The 22,310-nt window shown below is 41.3% G+C and overlaps 1 protein-coding gene across 2 annotated transcripts in view; it reads right to left on the minus strand.

The window, feature by feature from the left end:
• Positions 1 to 22,310, minus strand: part of kcnip4a (potassium voltage-gated channel interacting protein 4a) — a 162,811-nt gene that overhangs the window by 128,820 nt on the left and 11,681 nt on the right. The window contains exon 1 of one of the 2 annotated variants that reach the window (XM_079580411.1): positions 13,739 to 13,885. The exons of the other annotated variant lie outside the window; for it this stretch is intronic. Within the exon in view, the coding sequence (XP_079436537.1) occupies positions 13,739 to 13,877 (139 nt within the window). The 5' untranslated portion in view covers positions 13,878 to 13,885. Of the gene's footprint in view, positions 1 to 13,738; positions 13,886 to 22,310 lie in introns of those variants that run through there. 2 annotated transcript variants of the gene reach the window in all.

A 22,310-nucleotide genomic window follows, 5' to 3' on the forward strand; every position in this document is an offset into this window, starting at 1 on the left:
CACTCTCAAGTGAGAACAAATGGGACTGCTGCCATTATCGGAAACAGCGGATATAGAGGTTGCCCTTAATGCGCGGCGGAGCGGGTGAGAAATTCCCAACCCGGTTTTGAAAGGAGGCAAAACCTGAAAGTGCCATTTGAAAAAGCGTCCTGGATTTAGTCAATGCAACCCAGGGACTAATAAGAAACCGATTCCTGCTGCAAAAAAAACAAAGTATTTTATTTCCGAAAGGTCATTCTCCAATGGACTGGAAGAAACCGAAAAATCATGGAGGGAAACTCAATCAATTCTTATCCGGAAATGTGACACAGAAATACACAAGAGACAAGCCACAAAGTCTTTACAATAGGTTCAGTATCAGAAGTGCTCGATGGACCAAAACTGGTTAGTGAGTGGAGGCTTTTGAAGGCAGAAATGTTTTGCATATAGAAAGATAATTCGCAAACGGATCTGATCAATTTTCCTTCACAAATACATTTAACACCCTCTCACGTGCATGAAACAATCCCCTAAAGGGACTGAATTGGGCACAAACAGGCCTCACTTTGGGCACCTGTTTTACACATTTTCATTACTCATTCCCCAAAGGAGACGTTTTCTGTTCAACTTTTCAGTGTTTGCCGACAGCTTGAAAATAAAACTTTTTTTTTTATTTAAGAAAGTGTTTAACCTTGAACGTTCCGTCTTTGGCTCAGCGTCTAAAAATGAACAGCGCTTATCTGCTCTTCAACTTTTTTTTCCAGCTAATTACACCACCCTCTATCATTTCTCATTCCCCATTGTTTTAATGTCTGCAAGTGCTTTTCCATTCACCATTGGTCCACACAGACAAAGCATGACTTTCCACTTTAGGGCAGCACGGTTCATCATTATCAAATCGAAATCGGAATTAGAATGGCTGCAATTGGCAAATGGCAAAGACTGCAGTTATTTAGGATGGACAAAATCATTTACGAGCAACAAAATGTCCTCGGTTAATTACAGTTAAAACTTGCTGTCATCAGGGCAGCACGATGGCGCTGTTGTTAGCACAGTGGTAAGAAATCCTTGGGTTCATTTTCTGGGCCAGGTAAGGTGTTTCTGTGTTTGCCTCAGAGTGCGGCGGTTTTCTCTGGATGCTTTATTCCCCTACCACAAGAAATATGCACAACAGGGTTTCTTCTAAGGCCAAGACTCCTCTGCAAAAGATTCTGAAATCTCAGTGGGACTTTCCCAAAGAGATTGTATGTGACGATGACAGGAAATATTTGAAACACTGCTGAACCCAAATTAAAGCAGAACTAAGTAACATGTTTACCTGAATAAATCCTTTCCGTAGTCTCTCTGGGGGTAATACAAGCGTTAATGGGATGATTGTGGGTGGGGTCTTTCATCTCCCCTGGTGTCTCTGGCCAGAAAACCACAATTGCAACTTTCCTGCCTCTGGGTCGGAGGTCCCAATGCACACTAATGGAAGCACGAAGAAGAAGCTAACAGGCTAACGGGCATTGCTATCTGCGGGCTAGCACCACTTAAACAGTATTTACAGCCAAGTTTGAGTGAAAAAAAAATATCTCTATTGTGTAATTGGATGTACAATATCCCTCTCTCCCTTTGTCTTTTCTGTCAGTGTAGTATTTACTCTTATTGACAATAAATGAGTAAAAAACCGCAACATGCTACAACACCTGCAGTGGTGCCTATGGCCTCTAGGGGCATGAGTTACTTAGTTCTGCTTTAAATGAGCAAAGAAAATGCCATCCAAACAGTTTAAACAGTGTAGCATTTCTTCTGCTGATGTTGCAATAGGGAAGTTATTATTTGTGGTTTGTTAAATTTCTCATCAAAATAAAGAATAGGTAGGGCGAGGTACGGGGGGTCTGCAGCGTTAGTCATATTCTCATTTCATATTCATTTGGGGCACTGGTTAATTGCTTTCTACCAAGGTTCCAAGGTTCCAATGTTCCAATTTAATTATTTATTCCTCTCACTACAAAGCGCAAATATGAGGGAGCGCAAAGACATAATCACGTTGTAACACCGAGAGCAGCAGTTATTTCTGTGAGATGATCCAACTGAGCAATTTATCAAAGCCTTTCGCTTAAACGGGATTAATGTACAAAAAGTGTTTTCACGAAGACCTATTCAAGGTGTGACAATTCGGCGTTTCATTACTGCCAAAGCACGCGCCAACACAACAGAATTATCACCATCAAAGCACCAGGAAATGACACAGTCTAAAGTCTAAGTATAATATCTGAGTTTATAAATAGTTTAGTATTGATTATTATATTATAGCTTCTGAGTAAAACAACTTATGACTGATCAGGCCAGCTTTGTAAATACATTTTTCTCATTGAGCAAATATAGTGAGCAAATAGGTGGGTGTTCTGATAGTGGTTTTCCACAGCTTGGTTCGCACTTTTCACACATTTCTACAGTACTAGGTTCAAACATCAGACCCGGTGTTTTGGCACCAGCTTCCTCCTTTGTCTATTGAGAACAGAATAGGCACTAAACATGACATCAACCAACTGTTCCTAATTCCCGCTAATTCACCAGAGGAGCGTCATTACTAGAGATGCACCGATCCAGCTTTTGCTTACGATACTGATACCGATACTGGGGTTTGAGTATCTCCCGATATCCGATACCAAGAGTGAAAGTGGGAATGGTTTCTCCAGTATGAGATCAATGAAGTCTGATCTTTTCTCGTCATGATGTTACAGATCAATTATATTTATATACTAATGGAAAAACATTTAAAGGGGGGGTATTATGCAAAATCGACTTTTTCAAGCTTTACATCATGTTATTATGTCGTTCCCTCATTAAAAACATGCCTGAAGTGTTGCCTTGGCACATTATTTTTGAGTAATCTGTAAAAACTCTGATGGCGGCCATTTTAGGGATAGGTTTGCCTGAGTCCTCCTAGGAACGCCCCCACCTCCTGGAGACGCCTCCGAGCTTTCGTCACCAGCCGAGTAACCAACCACTGCTCCTCAGCAGAACCCCCTCCCCACTGATGCCACAGACAGCGTCCTATTTCAAGACATTCGCTACAGCCATTTTGAGAGAGCAATTGTATACAAGGCAGTTATTCTAATTTACTGCAGTTACAGACCAACAGAAGGTTTGGTCATCATTGTAGTGTGCTATAGACTGGTGCTATGTGATAGAAAAAACCATAACACCCCCTCTTTAACAAAGATCACTGGCTTGTCAACACTATGCTTGGGACAGGATATTTTACATTAATTAACAAGTCACATAACATGATCTGTTCATTACAAATGCATTACAAATTCTGTTAGGCCAGTTATTCTCTATCAGCATCTTATAAACTAAAACACAAGAATTTACTTTATTGGCTACTTTTGGTATGTTCCCCAGTACCTATGTTCCCCTGTAAACAGAAGTGGGGAAATAGATGTATTAAGATTAGGCACCAGCCCACTATCCTTAAGGTCAGTGACTAGGGCAGGGTCAGGGTTAAGCTCTCATGACCTCATTTCTATCAGAGTTTCTGACCCAGCCTTGATTAGTCGCTGTTAGCATTAGCATGCTTCCGCTAACTTTTGCGCAGTGATCAATAACATATTTGCGGACTAACTTAGCGATTGAATTCTCCGGGTTCTTAGCTTTATAATGAGGTACAGCCTGATGAAAGAAACTATGAACGCGTTGATTCTGGTGTCTGTGAATGGCATTCCCTCATCTATTTACGTTCATTCAATAGGGCGCCAGATGTCTTTAGTGTTCCTGGCAGAAACCTGGCTGAACACACCGTAAAGAGCCCTTGATATTTAGCATCAAAACAGCTATATATTTTTAGCGTAAAAAACAGTCAACCTGGCAACAACCGCCAGAGTCTCATCACACGAGCGGCATCGAAACAAAAGAAAAGCAGCATGGAGGCGGAGGCGACTGACACTGTAGCAGGTTGGAAGGACTCGCCATAGGAACATTTAAAAGAGTCACATTTATCTGTAAACTTTACCCGTCACTTCAAGAGCCGACTTAAAGGGACTATAGGGAGTTTAAAAATGTTAAAGCTAAGTATTTTCCTCCCCCTACATGTTCCAGCCATGTCCTAATGTGTAGAATGAGCGCAGACCTGTTCACCACAACTGCCTCTAAAATTCTGCACTGTCACTCAAAAAGGTGTTAATTTGGTCCGAAGTGCCGTCATGCAGGTGCTTAATATAGAACCTGTAGTAACGTTTAAGACCTGAGGTGGCAGTAGTGAGCACAAAAATGACGAACTTGCATCTAGCCCCTTTAAAAAGACACGTTGAACTCAAGCACCCGGCTAGCCTCGCAAAGTATATACCAGTACGAGTACAAAATCAAAATACAGTCAAAATAGTTTTTTTTTTGTTACTTATTCATTGGGCAGGTTTTGAAATTCAAGTTAATATGGCTAATATGACCTCAGCCTGGTTCACACCTTCCTTTGTGTCAGTAGAATGTTCTGTTGGCTATGCTGCTGTCCTGTTTTTATTCATTTATTTAAAAAGACCATCCGACTAGCAGGTTTTCCCTCATGTTTTTTTAGAATACACTGTAGGGAAAAGCTGAAGCTGCTACTAGTGTGGACTGAACAGACAGTAACAATGGGGGAAATGCTGTTCCCTAAATGCTAATGTGAACCCTGGTTGAATAAGGATTCAATATATATGAAATCTAGTTTCATTGTTAAAACTGACTGAAAATATTGGCTGTCTGGGGTTCTATATGGGCTTTGGCAATGATATATATCGGTGCATCCCCACATTATACGAAAAGTTTTTTTTATGTGTTACAGCAGCACCCCAGGTTGGCTTGACTCTCCAAAAAGAAAAACTCTCTGTAGTTCTCTGGCTTTATTTTAAGGGTGATAACACCTACCCTCTATTGTTGTTTTTCTATGTTTTCAGCTGTGGCATGAGGACCTTGCATCCCTTTACTGTTGTGAAAAAAAAGCATTGAAGTTACATGTGAGTGGAGCCAAGTGGGGGCAAGAAAAAAAATGGGCTAAATTAATATTCCACTTATTCACTTTTTGTGGGAAGTAGCTCGAATTGGAAAATAGAATCATCCGAAAGATACGCCATCAGGAGTCTTATAAAGTCTAATAAAATAAACAGTTTAAGGTGCTCTTGGATCTTTCAGGGGAGCAGAAATTGGCTTATCCTTAAAGCGTGAAGCGTGACAGTGACTTTAATGGGGACAGGTGTGCAAAGCGGAGTGACACTGACGTAATAAAGTCATCCGTGCCCCGCGGCATCGGGGAGGCTTCCATGGGCTCACTGTACCCCGTATCAATCAGGGGGGCCTATTTATAGAGAGCCCAGGCTGCCCGCTCCAACACAAACACAACGCGGAAGTAGGTTAGCCGCGGTGTAGTGTCCCAACAGTAGACGCCCGGAGAAAGCAGGACGTCTGAGAACACCGAGCGGGTCGGGGGGGAAAAAAGCAGGGAAAAGAAAAATCATGCAAAGGAGAGGATGATTTATGACTTTCACAACTTTTACAAGGACTATTTAAAACTCTGGCCGATATTAGCTAATTGGAGAAATCCCCGTTCCACTTCTCAGCAAAGACCTGTTTGATGTTGTTAAAATTATGACTTAACAAAACAACGGCACTGCATTAAATATTTAGCAAAAAAAACTCATTATTTTCACAAAGGGTACTGCACATATTACTTTGTATTGGCTAAAATGCTTTCTCCTAAGAAGAGGGAACTTTGTCATTGGAAAAACGCCAGCAAGTACAACAAATGAATTATAGATGATGTATAGAAAGCCCTGTACATTGTATTGTTTAGACAAAGGCTTGCGGGTCATGTGTCAAAGCTAACTGCACCCAATACAAGTCATTGTCTGTCAACACGCCACTTGGTCCGTTTTACAAACAACATGGTTGGCTGGGGTCACTTATTCTTCAGCTAATCCCGGTCTGTTAGTCGCTAATCCCTCTGTATGAATGTGGGGTGCGCAGCCGTGGTGGAGAAAGACAACGCCGGGCGCACTGTTGTGTGACATAATGGAAAGTGCTGCTCCTCGCCAGGGAGCCATCCGAGCTAAAGTCTCAGGGAGCGCTCTCAAAAACAACCAACAACAAAGTTCGACGCACAGTGCATCAAAGTGCCGTACGAGCTGTAGGCCTTTGCTAAATTGTTTGTATTGCACAAAACGAAATCCATGGCGAAATCATTTTGGACCTCCATTGCACACAAGTCACAAGTCCTGAAAGGTCTTACTTTTCAGAATAGCCTGCAGTATTTTCCCTAACCTTGCTTTCCCTCACACAGTCTCTTCAATCTTGTGCCAGGGACCATCCGACTGAAGTGACATCTTCATCCACCAGTCTGTCAGGAAGCTGAACTCTCTCCCTTCCCCTGCTTCAAACACATATTCTATATGGCCCCACATGGATACTAAGGAAAATTGCAATTCTTTATATGTCCTCCACATGTAGCAGACAATAAACTGACTTGATCTTTACCTAAGAGCAGATTGACACTTAAAGGGACTTTTTTTTTTTTACATAGGGCCTCATTTTCTAGTTATCCAGAGTGTTGTTGATTTTTGGAGATTTTTATTTTATCTTTTTATTCATGCAGTCCTTATATGAAGAGTTTCATGGTGCTAGGCTAATGCTAGGCTAGCACATGTCTATGGTAACTAGTAGCCTGCATTAAAAACCTCTTCATCGGGCAGTCCTCCAAATGTTGCCATATCTGATTTGTAGAAAGCTCCTTTGTGAATTCCACGTGTAGTAATACTGGCCGCAGGTAAAAAAAAACTACTGTAGATCCAGTCACCTAGCAGATCACTCCGCCGCTACGTAGCTAACTACCAGGAAGCTGATGCATCTCAAATATAAATATAAGTTATTTTAAATGCAAAATGGTTATATTTAAAAAAAAATATTCAGTCAACACAGACATTTATATCAGTAGAGGTGATTTGCCTCAGGTGCACTGTGCTTGGGTCAGACTGTTTTTAAAGCAGGCTACTAGTTACCATAGACATGCACTAGCCTAGCACTAGCCTAGCACCACTCAACTCTTCAAATATAAGGACTGCATGAATTAAATAAATCTTCATCAATGTCAAAAATCCTGAAATATCCCTTTAAATTGAATTAGCTTTAGACTTTGATGCCTTTAAGAAGAAAATCACATTATTTAATCAGTTTAGACAAGCATTCTCATTGTGACCATAACGGTACCGTCTTTATTTGATCTATTCTATTGTAAAATGTTGGTAAATGGTTAATGGTCTTAACTTATATAGTGTTTTTTTCCACCTGCATTAGGCACTCAAAGCACTTTACAGCAAGGAACCAGTCACCCATTCACTCTCTCATTAATACACCAATGTACGCAGATACTTTAAGCAAGGTGTGTCTTGCCCTAGGACACAACGACAGTGTGCACCTTCTGATCCTGAGACAACCCACTTTTTAACATTATTACAAGTGACAGATGTGTTCTTGAGGCAGGATTCAAACTTGCGGTCGTGTTACACTGTTTCCCTTCTACTCTGCGTCCCTGATGACCATATGTCAAAAGTGATACAAGACTGTGTAATTATCATACCATCATTGTCCTCTCTCAGGGATCAGGACGTCGGCAGCTTGTTTATTATCTCAGTCTGTCACAACGACTGAGTGGAGGAGAAGATTAATGACCAGGAGAGCCATCGCTGCTGGATCCTTTCCGCTTCCTTCTGCACCAGCTGTTTGCACGATGTACAAATCAAACGGATGACAACAGTGGGACATGTCTGCTTCTCAGCCGGCCAGCCAGCCAGCCAGCCAGCCAGCGCTTCCCCTGGCACCGGCTCCTCTGCTTCTTCGCCTCCAAACAGAGAGGCCCCGCGTGCTGCCTCAGCTTCCCCTTTAATCCATCATTGCCTTTTCCCATTTCCACCTGGGCGCTACAGGGAGCTGCACTCTTGACCATGTGGGGAAATAGATTAAAAGGGAAAGTGTGTGGCTTTTTCGCGGGGCGGTCATGCTGCAACCTACGAGACAATCTGTTGTTTTACATTGAAAGTGGTTTGCAATGCACTCATCAAGGACATTTGGGCTACTAATATCGATTATGGAGGTGAGCAATGCACAGTTTGCAAAATAAACATGTCGAAAATATCGTCAGTGACAAGAAATCCTTCACACAATCATTTCACACGTGCATCCTCCTACAGATAATCTCCAGATGATGTCATGAGATGGTCCAGAGGAGTGAAAAAGACTCCTAAAACGTTATTTGCAAAGCTCTCATGAAGGGCATTACACCCCAGGATGGATCAAAAATAGCACAAGATGATGGTGGTCATTCATTCATAAGGTTATAGAAGATTCAGTTGCGCCACAGTCACGAGCCACGGGGAGAGATGTCACACTGCGAGCAAAATGCAGACCAATTAAATTCCAATCAGCGTGTGGAGTATAGCATTGGGATTTATGAGGAGGAGAGTGTAAGCAGATTTCTCTTAGTAACTGGGAGTAATCCAGGGGTTTAAAAGAGGCTTTATCAGCGCTGATGTGGTCAGAATGTTCATTGTTTTGCTATAGGGGACATGGCCTTTAATGTAGTGTCAAGGTGGTTGTGTTGTATCCTATAGGTGCAATGGGAAAAACACATCGCAGGCAAGAGCTTATGCTTCAAAAGACAACTCATTCACGACAAGGCTTCTGAGCCATATCTTGAACGACTGCTCTGGACTGGTTAAGATAAACAACTGCTTTGTGGAGATGAAATTTCACTTGGGACTTGTTTTATGGCCCTAAATGACAGATGACACACTCCTGATTGTGTCATCAAACTGAAGAACAGAGGAGAAGCTACATTTATACTGGCTATTGTCAAAATTTAATAGGAAGTGCACCCCACTCTGGAGACTAGAGCAGAAGCATGTTATTGTTCTCGTCTGAGGAGTGAAGTCGGGCCACGACATAACCACTGCAGTGCAGACATTCTTACAACTCACAGCAGCATCAGAGCAGTGCAGCAAGATCTAAAAGGAGGAGGAACCTAAAACGGATCGATCACAGATGTGAAATATATAACATATGCAAAACTCAATCAGGGCTATGGGTGTGATGTTCTCAACTTGAAGAAGGGAAGCGCCACAAAATGATTTTACACATTGAAATAGGTTGCATTCATGACATTTATGTGACTGTCTATCTGACTGTGTATCTATTCACCTTGTTTTTCATAGGTCCGATATAACTCTACGAGTAAGTCACACTTTTTTGAAAGAATAGTACAACCTCTGCAGCAGGAACAGCACAGCCATGTAAGATGACTATCATTTGCTGCCCTCTGCTGGCGGTACAGGTATGTTGCAATGGTGAAAGCAACCCTTGAGACTGAATGAAGAATATACATCAACACAACATGTCTTCCAGTCTTTCGAGACAACTGCATGTTACTTCCCTTTCTGTGTGAGTACATATTGCAGTAAACACCGTCCTGAGTAGGTCAAGGCAGCTGACCCATTTCAGAGCATCACCAATACCAGCCTCTAAGAGCACAGTGCTGTCCAGCGGGCCAATCGTGAGGCAGGGGTATTTCTAGCAACATCCTGCTTTAGAAAGTAATGCCATTTCCAGAGGGTCACCATAACCAGAGGCTACGGCAGCAACCTGGCAACTAGTGTGCCATTTAGATTCAGAAAGCTATATATAAGTAAAAGACTGGGGTAGAGCAACACAGAGCCCCGAGCTATGACCATTCTCTATAAAAGATCAAGATTGTCTATTTAAATCACTCCCACCCACAAACATGATTATACAAATAGAAAAAAAACACAAGGAAATTGCTGAATGGCTTGTTAATCTCAAACCATCATAGTGGTGCGCAAAATCAGGTACAACTGATGCTTAACTCCACCGTTTTGTGGCAAAAGCAAATCTGTTAAGTAAATTTGAGGTGAGAGGCAGAGGGAATGTTTTCAGTAAAAAGGATGAAACCATTATGTGATTCAAGTGTGGGAGACTCAAACACCTGGGTCCCAGTGCAGCTCCAGCTGTGGCTCACACACCATTGAGAGGGAGAGATTTCTCTATTTCTGGAGGGGAACTCGCACTTCCCAGTATCGGAGTAAGAAAAAACATAATCCATAATTGAAGAAAACATACGGATATTTGAATTATTGATACTTCATTATTATATAAGTCATGTTCAACAGTATCAGGTGTACCCACTTCAGTGTTACCAAGAGGTCATGTGATCAGGCCGGATAGCGTTCTCTTCAAAGTCAATAAAGCACAAAACAACTTCAATATACAGTGGACAGTGAGTCAATGGTGGTCGGTCGATCAGAGAACCATGCGGAGGATACAGCATATTTCCCCTTATCCATGCTTGAACAGTTGTTTACGAGTCCGTCTGTTGTTTATCGTCTTCAGACACATCCCTGCAGATGCCTGGAAGGAATCCCCACAGCCACGTTCTGAGTAATGGCATTTTAAATTATCCTCCCCAACCCGCAGCATTTGTCTTCATAACAAACTTTTGGAAATGTAAAACACCATTTATCACTTTCCATTATGGCCCCCGCGTTTACGGTTGAGCTCGACGCGCTCCTCGGCTGCACGCTGACAGGAGCAAAGCAGCTGGAACTAACACGACGCCGAGGGAAAACAGACGAGGAGAGACGTGCGAGTGACAAAACAAAAGTGCACCGCCGCCGAACTACTCAGAGGAACGTGTGCGCGATTGCTAACGCTGATCATAATCACTCAAGCAACTACTACTTCAGCTTTTGAAAACTAAACCCATAGAAACAGAAGGAGGAAAAAGTATGTGAAACCTTTGCAAGTTCTTACAATTCTGCCTAAATTGGTCATAAATGGGGTCTGATCTTCGTCAAAATCATAAGAATGAGTAAACAGTGTCTGCTTAAACTAATACCACCCAAACAATTACATGTTATCATATTTTTATTGGCCATAACATGTAGACATTCACAGGACAGTGAGAAATAAGTGAGTACACCCCGTAGCTAAGAATCCTCCAAGAGCTAATTAAACACATTTAGAGTCAACCAGCTATTGAATCCAAGGGTGTACTCACTTATCCCTTGCTGTCCTGTGAATGTTTATATGCTATGGTCAATGAAAAGATGATAAAAAGGAAAATGTTTGGGTGGTATTAGTTTAAGCAGACACTGTTTACTCATTCTTGTGATTTTAATAAGGTCAGACCACATTTTATGAGCAATTTAGCCAGAAATATAAGAAATTCCAAAGGGTGCACTCACTTTTTCCTCCCACTGTAGTGTATATGGTTCTGCATTATGTCAGTAGAAGCTTTATCACCTGCAAAACACCAGCAGAAGTGACACTGGGACGCGGAAAAATGGTAAAATCTCATTTTTTTGAAAAATCGATTGTTGACTTGAACAATCAGCAGGTGGAAATATTTGCAAACAACTGGAGACGGTTCAGATTGATTTTGTAGTGCAATGTGGTTAATAAACAAGTTGATGATACAAAATCGAATTTATAATGTATTTCAGGGTAAGTCTCCTTATGGTAGGCAACAGTGTAGGGTCTGAAGTGTCAAAAGCAGATATTCAAAGGGGGAAAATGCATTAATGACATAAAATACTAGGCATTTATATTATGGTATCATCTCTCTTTCATAAAGCATGACTTCAACTCAATTGTATCTAAAAGTGGCCTCATAACCTTGACTGAGGACAGCACTGTGTTGTGCTGTTTATAGACTTGCTTCTTTCAGCCGAGAAGGATAAGCAGTAAATCCTCCTTTATAAGGCTGGGTGGCCATTGTTAATGTATAACCGAAGAAGGAATCAATAGTGATCTTGGTCCAAAGTGAATTAATTTAGTAAACCCGTCAACTGTGACGTGTAGCACAGCGCCAGTAAAAAAATCATACCTTTTGGTGCTCCCCTGAGGCCAAGGAAGCAGATCAATATAATGACGTAAGGCATAGAGGAGTTTGTACACCAAATCCACTTGATTCAATAATTCATGCTTTTTTTCCACTGAAGTTTAGAGAAAAGATTAAAAGTCTGTTCAGTCTGTTTTTGCCACGTAATGGGAAAAGTTTGGATGCACTATTTCTAATGTTAATAGAACAAGGAAAGGAGAAAGAGCAAATGGGCGCAGTGATGTAGTGTTAGTGATATACTGTAGCTCGCATTGATCTTACACTATTATTTACAATCTAATAAACTTTAATAGTACTTACCAAAAGAGAGAAATGTGATAATGCTTTAGCTGAACAAAAGCTCTGGAATTTCAAGCTAAAGGCCTAATACCTGATTTTTTTTTTCCTTCATCTGGGAAATACAATTAGTTTTACAATTCAGTTCAGTATATTGTAAAAGCAGAGATTGTGGGGGGAACAGGCCTTTGTGCTCTGTGGATCTAATTCTAAAACATTTGTATCCAACTCGCATGATAATTGAAGCTTAGAAATGTCAACCCTGTGAAGATTTGGGATGTTGGAAATGCGTTAGAAAAGTTAGGAATAATTGTTTAAAAAGATTCTTTTACATTCGGTATTACAAAAAATGTGTCTTTCTAAAAGAACCTGGTCACACTTCATTTTACACTACCTCGATACATTGTACCAAAGGAAATTTAGTACATTGTATTCTGCTCTGTAACAATGTGTAATAAGTTGTACCTATGTAGTATGTACACAATGGAATAATGCATGTTATAATAAAATAAGGCATAACACCCATAGGGTTAGGGTTTGGGTTTAAGGTTAGGGTTAGAGTTAGAGTTTGGGTCTTATGTCTTATTACATTATGTACTTCCAGTACTAATACACATTATTCCATTGTGTATGTAAGACATATGTACAAGTTATTACACATTGCTACACTTCATATTACATTGTAAATTTGGAAGGTACCAGGGGTGGATGTAGAGGGTGTGGCCACTCCACTGATGTCATCTAATGTCTCACATCTGCTCTAGAAGCTACTTGGGTGCTTACAGAGGCTCACTCAAAGTTAGTACTTTTTTGACAGGACAAACAATTAAAAGAACTTTATAGCTGTGCCAACTCCTGTGGCTCCCAAGATGCTGATTTTCTGTTGTTGTTAGAAACCCCCTGCTCATATTATGGACAATGCAACTATTTGTATATAATTTTGGGAGGCTCAACCTGCATCTAAATGGAAAAATTGCCTCATGATCAAACAACATTGAAAAAAACCTCAAAAAACATTGTAAAATGTGTTGCCACCCCAGCGATTATCCCTGATCCTGCTTGTCACCCCGTGATTTTTTTTCTATATCCGCCCCTGGCAGGTACAATGTATCAAGGGTAGTGTAAAATAAAGTGTTTCCAAGAACCTTTAAGACAATATTTGAAACAAGAAGACATAATGAATGTAATAAAAGAAGTTAGGAATGAGTTTTAACCGCAGCTTATGAAGAATAAAGATATGAAGCTTTTAACTTCCTGTTTGCTGATGTAAAATTAGGTATCCATCTTAACATGTTACAAGGGGACAGAAGTCAAAATGTTGAGCTTTTTTTTTTTAACATAACGCTGAACAAAGAGTGATTCGTAACCATTAGGTGTCTTTTTCATACACAGACACTGTAATCAGTTAAAAAACATAAAACATCAGTGCAGACATTTACCTGTAATATTTCCACTAGTTACTACAAGCCGTGTTTGTGTTCAGACAGGAAGTTTTAGGACAAAGCTGACATGTATATACTGTATACTGGAGCTTTGTATAAGCATCGTGCCATTGTGTACCTTTAGTTTTCGGCGAGGCCCAGGTGATGATGCGGCGGACCAGGCAGCAGTTGAGCAGGACTTTTTTGGAGAAGGCATGGTCTTTGCGGAAATGCTGCAGGTCCTCCCTCCACTGGCCTCTCTTGCTCGGACTACACATGGCTGGCTCCTCCTTCACTATTCCGAAATATAGCGTTGTTTCAAACTTTGGCACAAAAAAAGAAACATCTGCAGTGAGCTCAATCCTCTACTCTGCATCACGGGCTATTACAGGCAACGAGATAGTACGGCCTTTGCACTGCCTCTGGTCGTCATCTACAAATAAATCGAGACAGTGCGGCGTGTAAAGGAACTGCACCTGAGAATCTATGCAAATGTGGGTTGTTTGCCCGCAGTTATGAAATGCAATATATTCCAATGTGCCCTTTTGGAGCAACACATCCTGCGGGTAGTAGTAAGTTTACACCTCGACAAACACGCTAAGAAATGCATGTGATTCTTGCATTAGTTCATCAGCTCATATCTCAGCCTTTACAGCAATAATCGCACTACACTTGTCAGAAGAAAAAAAGGCAATTTAACACTCAACTCAAGTGAACACACTCCTCATGTAGCAGAAGTTTCATCAAGTTCTAACCAGCTCAACAACCAGTGAGGAAACTAACCGGCCTCGATTTGCCACTGGAAGAATCGTCTTACCTTGCCGCTAAAACAATGAAGTGCTCTCTCGCTGCTTCCTCGGGCTGCTGTGATCCTCAGGTTTCACGCGAGCCCTTTCCCTTTCCTGAGTGGATCAACAGAGTGTGAAAGGGAGGGAGGAGGAGCAGTAGTAGTAGTAGAGGAGAGAGAGAGAGAGAGAGAGAGGGAGAGAAATGTCGAAAGGAGAGAGGTGACTTCTGATCTGGACGGGGACTGCATGACTTTGGAGGGACTGAGGCTCGGACTAAACGTCTTATTGCTGAAGTAGGTTGTGTCAAGATCTTGTCAAATGCAGAGCTGACTTTCAAACTCACTCTTTATGGCTCAAGAAACGGGGCATCTGTGTTCACCACTCCTTTCACCCAGTGCTGTCCGGTCTAATAAAGCCAACAGGGCAAAGAAATAAGGAAATTGGTCATCAAATATATTGTTACTGTCTTTTCGAATAAGTTTACTGTGTGACCATTTTGTCAGTATTTATGCAGAGGTGTAAATTTAGAAGCATCGTCCGCAGAAAGGTCCCTGGTCATCGGCCAAATGGGCCGTGCTTACATTCAAATGCACATAACATTAATTGCGGCGGCGTGATGGATGGCTGGGCTCAGGGGGAGACAGCCGTGCTAAATCTAATTGCCTCCCCCGAGATGAGCAAAGGCATCTCATCCCTGTACCTGAGAAGACACCGGGACAAAGGGGGAACGTCCGCAACACGGCGATGAGGTCCCAGCAGGCCGACCCGCGGCTGAGTGAAGGGAATCAAGGGGCACAGCTACATCCAGAGGGAGCGAGCCATGTCCTCCATACTTTTCACTGGAGAACATAAAATGCTGGCTCAGTGATTTTAAAAACTTTTACTGCACTTACAGGTCCTATATCACTCTTGATTCTGTTTTTTATTACTTTAGAACCGCTAGCCTTGGTGTTTTTGTAGAATAACTCACACAGTAATGTAGAAAATACACCATGACTTAAGGTGTTAGCGAAGGGCACTAAATCAGCTGCAATATGTTTGTTTTAAAAATTGTTTTAAATAAAAAAAATTTTAAAAAAAAATCTAATTGAGACTGACAAGACTGACATACAAGACTTGTATGTCTTGTATGTCTTGTCTTTGTGTTTGTTTGTCTTGTCTTTGTCTTGTCCTGTCTTAGTCTGGAATTATCTTTCTGTGAAATGTATTGTGATTTTGGTATTGTTGTGTTATTTATGTTTTTGTTTTATTCAATGTCTACTGTGACTGTGTCTATGTCGGAGGTGAATGAATGAATAAAAAAAAAAAAGACACAATAAAAAAAAACCATAGCGCTCAGCCCTAGATACAATATACATAAAATGTTAATGTCAAAAACAAGTTCATTGAAATAAGCTCCAAGATTGAAAGACATTTTGATATTCTTGGACATAATCTACTTCAGAAATAAACATAATACTCATCTTTGTAAGCTGTGAACTTTGCACTGTATTTGTATTTGCGCAGGAAAGTATATTGATCATGCCAGAGGCCATTTGTTTTAATGAAGTCTGAAATCAATTGAGTGAAATGGATCCAGATAAAGAGATTACTGAACAGTTTAGAGTTGGTAAAGAGATACAGATATCACACAGAGCTCAGAGATGACTTTGCATTTGTGAACCTGCTGACCATTTCCAAACACTGGTGGTTTACAGTACAGCATGTTAAATGGATGGTCACGACATCAACTACATTATGGTATGCAAGATATTCAGCTGCTGTTCTGTAGGATCTGCAGTTTGAGCATTTTATTGTGTGGTAAACAATTTCTAAGAACAAAACATTACCGAATTGCCTATGTTAATAACTTGTCAGGCTCTGTACAACATGATGGAAGATGCACATTGAAGAAAACAGACTCATTTGAACCAAGCCTTGAATTTCCGTACGCCTTACGCGGATAATGCACAGGCCATTACAGAAGCTATCACCCATAGCAGAGGCTTTCGGCCAGCAACATCAGCAGCGTAATATCACATCAGCCTCTATGTTTCTTCAATGGACTCCAGGAGCACAGTCTTAGTCCAAAAGACAGTTCAGCTTCTAGTTTATTAGTAAATTATTTACATACACTAGTCCAGTGTAACTGATCTACGGCGAGCGGCCTCCTGACAGTGGGGCAGGTTAACTTGTACTACCAGTGAGACAAGCCCCTGGATTTATTTACTTATAGTTGTTAATGATGATCACATTGAAAGATTTTTTTTAACTATTACCCAGAAGCTCAGAATAAAACCAGCTTTTGCCGTTGTACTGTATTAGTGTATCCTATATATATTTTACATCTGGTTTTGAAACAGGAGCGTCCCATAATGGCGTCCTTGCGGAAACAGTAGGTCGTAAGCTAATTTACTTAAGCTGACCTGAAATCAATACCTCTCTCTTTAACCTTAAGAGTCTGAGTAATTTGATAGTAAGAGGAAGGTAAAGACCAGGGGAAGGCAAAGATCAACCAGATGTAAATGTACTGCAAACACCACCTTTAAAATATACTGGTTACTAGGCCTGTCACAAAATTACTATATCCAACCATTCAATACACGAAAAATGTTTATCAGGGGTTGGGATTTATTTGCACTAATTTGATCATCAGCAATCCTAGAGAACATGTGAGCATCAGTGGGTTGAATTATGATAGTAGTAGTACTTAGGAGTGTGACAATATATTGTTTTTCTGATATATCGCGATATTTTGCGGGACAATACGATACCTTTTATTTCGATATCGATCTTTTTCTGCTGTCAGGCATATTAATGAGTGACATCACGCATATTTATGAGGCAGTGGTGCTCCACTGTTTTCACAGTCAATAGAGGCCAATAATGATCAAGAATTAAGTAGAGCTGCCAATAGAGGGCAGCACTACAGTTTTAAGCACTTGGACCAAACACTCACACAAATATATTACTTTCAATGATAGTTTTTATAATTATAAATAAGACTAATTTGGGGTTGATTTATTTCTTTTGAAATCGGACTGTGGTTTCTTGTTTATTTAAATGTAAATGAAGTGATGCCTCTGAGAGATCTATAGACCCATCTTCAGTGTATAATTCAGGGTCATTTATTCAACACAGAAAGAGGTTTAAAAAAAAAAAGCACATGGAAAGAAATGTAAATGATGAATAATGTATGTTAAAATAAAGGTTTAAAGTCACATGTTGTTGCTTTTTAAATCGTGATGCATCGCAGGTTTGTTTTGTGCAATATATCGGTGTATCGTAAGATTATCGTTATTGTGAGCAATGTATTGCATATCGTATGGAATCGTGAGGTACCCAGAGGTTCTGACCCCTAGTAGTACAACTATATATCTTTGAGCCATTAACACACTGTTTTAGGGAAGCTTCTATTAGCGTAGAAAAGTTTTTTTTACTCTTTTCCGAGAAGTTTTCTCAGCTCTAATGTCTTATTACCTCCAGTAGGGAGACTTGTATTTAACTCCACCTGTTTATCCTAAAATCTGCTCTCTTCTTACATTAAACGGCCTGACTGTTCTATCACCCTTTTCTTCTTCTGGTCAGGTATCTGCATCTTACATCTTTAAACAGCTACACATCACGCTTCCAAAATCTCTGTCTGAAAAAGCTACAACAATGTCACAAACTTCATACACACAGTAAAACTTTCATATCAATCAGCCTCTTTATGCAGCCGCAATACATTCTCTGTGAGTTCATCTGCATCAGCATTGATAATAGCTTGAATAAAGTCTCCACTTTTTTTTTTTTTAAATGGGCGAGTGTCAGAGCCCTCGGGAGCATGATCCGAGCATAATGAAAATGAACGGTCCGGACAGTCCATCAGTTCACATTTGTCTCGTCTCTCTCTCTCTAACGCACCCTTCACCGCAGGTTTAATGGACCGTAGAGTCTATGGAAGCAGTCAGTTTGAAAGCGTTTCAATATATGTGGGTGGAAAAAAAGGACAAAAGGCACTACAGCAAAGAAATATCTGAATTTTGGCATAGTCTATTCATGCTCAAGAAGTCAGTACTCAAGTGGACTGGACACCTCAATTTTCTACTGGGAAAAAACACAGTAGTTACTTTCTCTACCCCCTTCTGTATCTAGCCATACTTTGATTGTCGTACTGTATTGCCCTATTGCAGAACGAATGAAAGATAGCAGCACAATGCTTCCAGTTTGCGTGTGAAATCAGCCCAAACGGGTCCCACGCAGAGCGGCAGAGATGTGTCCACTGAACCTTTTCCCACCTCTGCGCCCCGGCGGGTCCGGGTCGCGGTTGCAGGCAATGTGCTGGAATGGCTCCATAAATTATTCAGCCGCAGCGCCTGCTATCTGCAGATAACAGCGGCTCTTTATCAGGGCCTTGTAGACGGACACAGAGTGGCGCTGGTGACCGGTCAAACCACTAGGGGGACGCGAGAGCAGCGTGTCAGGGCGTAGATACAGCCTCTCAGTGGGACTGCGGCGCAAGGTCAGAGCCATTTCAGTTTGGGTTTACAGAGGGAAGTGTGGCGTCAACAGAAACAAATATTCAGCTTTAGGCATGGATAATGTAGCAACTCTACTATACTATATACTGAATATATAGGATTATACTGCGCTTGTTTACCTTAATAAATCCTTTTTTTCCTTTGTCCCTCTGCGGGTAATACAAGTGTTAATGGGATGATTGGGGGGTCTTTCATCTTCCCCTGGTGTTTCTGGCCAGAAAACCACACTTGCAGCTTTCCCTGCACCTGCATCTGCAATCACAAACAAGAAGCTAACAGGCGAATGGGCAACGCTAACTGTGGGCTAGCACCACATAAACAGTATTTACAGCCAAGTTTGAGTGACAAAAAGTATCTCCATTGTGTAAGTGGATGTACAATATCCCTCTCTCCCTTTGTCTTTTCTGTCAGCGTAGTATTTACTCTCACAGACAATTAATGAGTAAAAAACCACAACATGCTGCGCAGTGGCGCTTATGGCCTCTAGGGGCATAAGTTACTTAGTTCTGCTTAAATTCATCCAGCAAAACTCCTGTTTTTCTTCTATCTACTTTCCAACACTTGACATAGCCAACCTTTTAGACAAATGTTCTTTTTGCTCAGAAGATGCAAATATTAGATTAATATAGTAAAGTATTAAGAGAAAACTCAAGTCTCTTTCTTTGATTATGTCGAAATATCTTCTTATTAACTCTCCAGTGTGAACTCCCCCTTAGACCTATAGCTACACAAGTGTCCCAAAAGTATAAGTAGCTCTCTGCCATTTTTGTTATGAAAATAATAGCTCGCAAGGTAAAAGAGGTTGGAGAGACCCCTGAAATAGCGCTTCGCAACACAATAATGCTTATGCAACGTAGACGCCTGCCAACAAGAAACAGATGGTTTTCTGTGATGACTCATTTACAAAGTTAAGAAGTTTGGAGGTTCTGTCTAATTTCAGTCTTTCTCCCATTTCAACATCGTGCAATGTACTGCTCACTGACATACTGTACAGCACAATACTTTGTCCACAAGCTGTACAAAAATAGGCTAAAACAAGATGATAAATTGTACACACAAAATCACAGAAACTCTCCAAAATAACTGCTATTGCTCTGTGCGTCCACTTGATGTCAGTGCAACACACTGCACATGAAGAGGACACACGACTTTGAAAGGAGGGATGTAACATTGAGATAAATGCACAAATCACCACCAGTCACTCTACTGACACGACACGTTATTTCCAGAGTCTAACCTCATTAAGGAGACACACTACACGTCGCCCTGTGTGTTTAGCCTGTCACTGTCTCCCACTGGGGCAGCAGCACTCATGTTTAGTGTAATGTGGGGAGTCTATATAAAGTGCTGGCATTGGCGCTGGTAGGACATGGGAGTTTGGAGAAGCCAGGAATAGGCCCCGTAGCCGCCCACGGGGACAACATGAAGACAGACGGACTCTCCAGTTGGCCACTCCTGCCAGGCCTGCCGCGCATATGGCTCTATGATGTTCGCAGTGACACCGTTACATCAAGGGCTCCTTCAAAGCCCCTTGCCATATTTGATCACTTTACACTGAACTGCTAGAAAGGCACCATGGGCACCATGTTCATGTATTAGCAACAATGATTCATGAAGTGATAACAGTCCAGTTCAAAGTAGTTCTGAATGTGCAAGTCCGAGGCATTAAGTCTGAGTCCAATTCACTATCACGGCACTTTCAAGTCCATCCCATTTAGGAAGAGTTAACGTTTCATTTTCCAAGTAGTGTCCAGGCAATGGATCCTTCTGCGTTGATGTACAATTTCCACAACAGTAAGGTTCAACTTGATCTTGATGAATTCTGATAACCACCTTCGAACTTAAAGCAGTACTAAGTAACTCATGCCTCTAGAGGTCATAAGTGCCACTGCAGGTGTCGTAGCAAAGGGAGAGAGGAATATTGTACATTCAATTACACAATGAAAATATTTTTTTTCACTCAAACTTGGCTGTAAATACTGTTAAAGTGGTGCTAGCCCACAGTTAGTTTTGCCCGATAGCCTGTAAGCTTCTTCTTCGTGATGCCAAAGCGTGTGTTAGGGCCTCCGGGTCGGAGCAGGGAAAGCTGCAAGTGTGGTTTTCTGGCCAGAGACAGAGGGAGATGAGATCATCCCATTAAAGGAATAGGCCACCGTTTTTACATACTGAGATATGTTCTTACCTCACTTTAGTCGAGTTAATATATCCCCGTCTGGTCTTTGTCCGTGCGCTCTGCCAGGCAAACGGAGCACATACGCAGCCTCTCCCACATGTCATATAGCTCCAAAAAAGCTCACGATAGAAGCTACCAAGCTCTTCCACGTGTGATACGAGGAGCAAAACGTCCGCGCAGTAACTCCTAAAGACTTCCCCCGCTCACTTCCGTCAATAACCTTTAGTTTTGCTCCTCGTATCATTACGCCTCACAATATAGTACCCCTTTTTATCTGCTTATAAAATCGACATGCTACATTTCTGTGTAAATATACTTCGCATGAAAACACTTCACGTAACTTTATTAAAATAGGGAACACGTGGAAGAGCTTGGTAGCTTCTATCGTGAGCTTTTTTGGAGCTATATGACATGTGGGAGATGCTGCGTATGTGCTCCGTTTGCGTGACAGAGCGCACGGACAAAGACCAGACGGGGATATATTAACTCGTCTAAAGTGAGGTAAGAGCATATCTCAGTATGTAAAAACGGTGGCCTATTCCTTTAACACTTGTATTACCCCCAGAAGGACGAAGAAAATGATTTATTAAGGTAAACAAGTCACTTAGTACTGCTTTAAGCTCTTAACCCTTACCTGAACCAAGCACATTTTCTCCAGTTTGGCTTTACCCAAATCTAAAAGCGTCTTTAAAAAAAAGCATCAAAATACCGACGCAAAATAGATGAGTTTAGATCAGTTTTGTAGATCTTAGCTTTCAGATAAGCTTATTTGAAAGCGAAGCCCTACTGGCTTATAGGCTGTAATCTCCAAAGTGGGTGGGGAAGAGCGTGTAAAAGCATACTGAAGACTTGAGAACTATATCTCTGAGACGCTGCGAAGGATTCAACAAAACTACTGCTGAATGTGGTAAGTCAAGCACTTCATTTACACTGACTTTGCAAAGACATTATCAGACCTTTCCAGGAAGAAAAAAAACAACAACAACATGTTTTTAAGAATGCTGCTGAGTTGGCAAAGACCACACAAATCCACTTGAGCGAGTCAGCAGCAACATACAGTAAGCAAACCTTTTGGAAAAACACCGGACTTCACTCGGTTTGTGCCTCCTCTCTACCCTTAGCACAATCTACACCTCGCTCTTTCCCTGGATTCTTCTGGCCTTTTTCCCAAGGCAGATGGTCCTACAGCAGATGCTCCACGCGGCGTCTCGAAGGGGAAAAAACAAAGACTGGCTCAAAGCAAACACA

This window comes from Gobius niger (assembly GCF_951799975.1).
Source record: "Gobius niger genome assembly, chromosome: 21".
In the NCBI taxonomy this organism is placed as follows: Eukaryota; Metazoa; Chordata; class Actinopteri; order Gobiiformes; family Gobiidae; genus Gobius; species Gobius niger.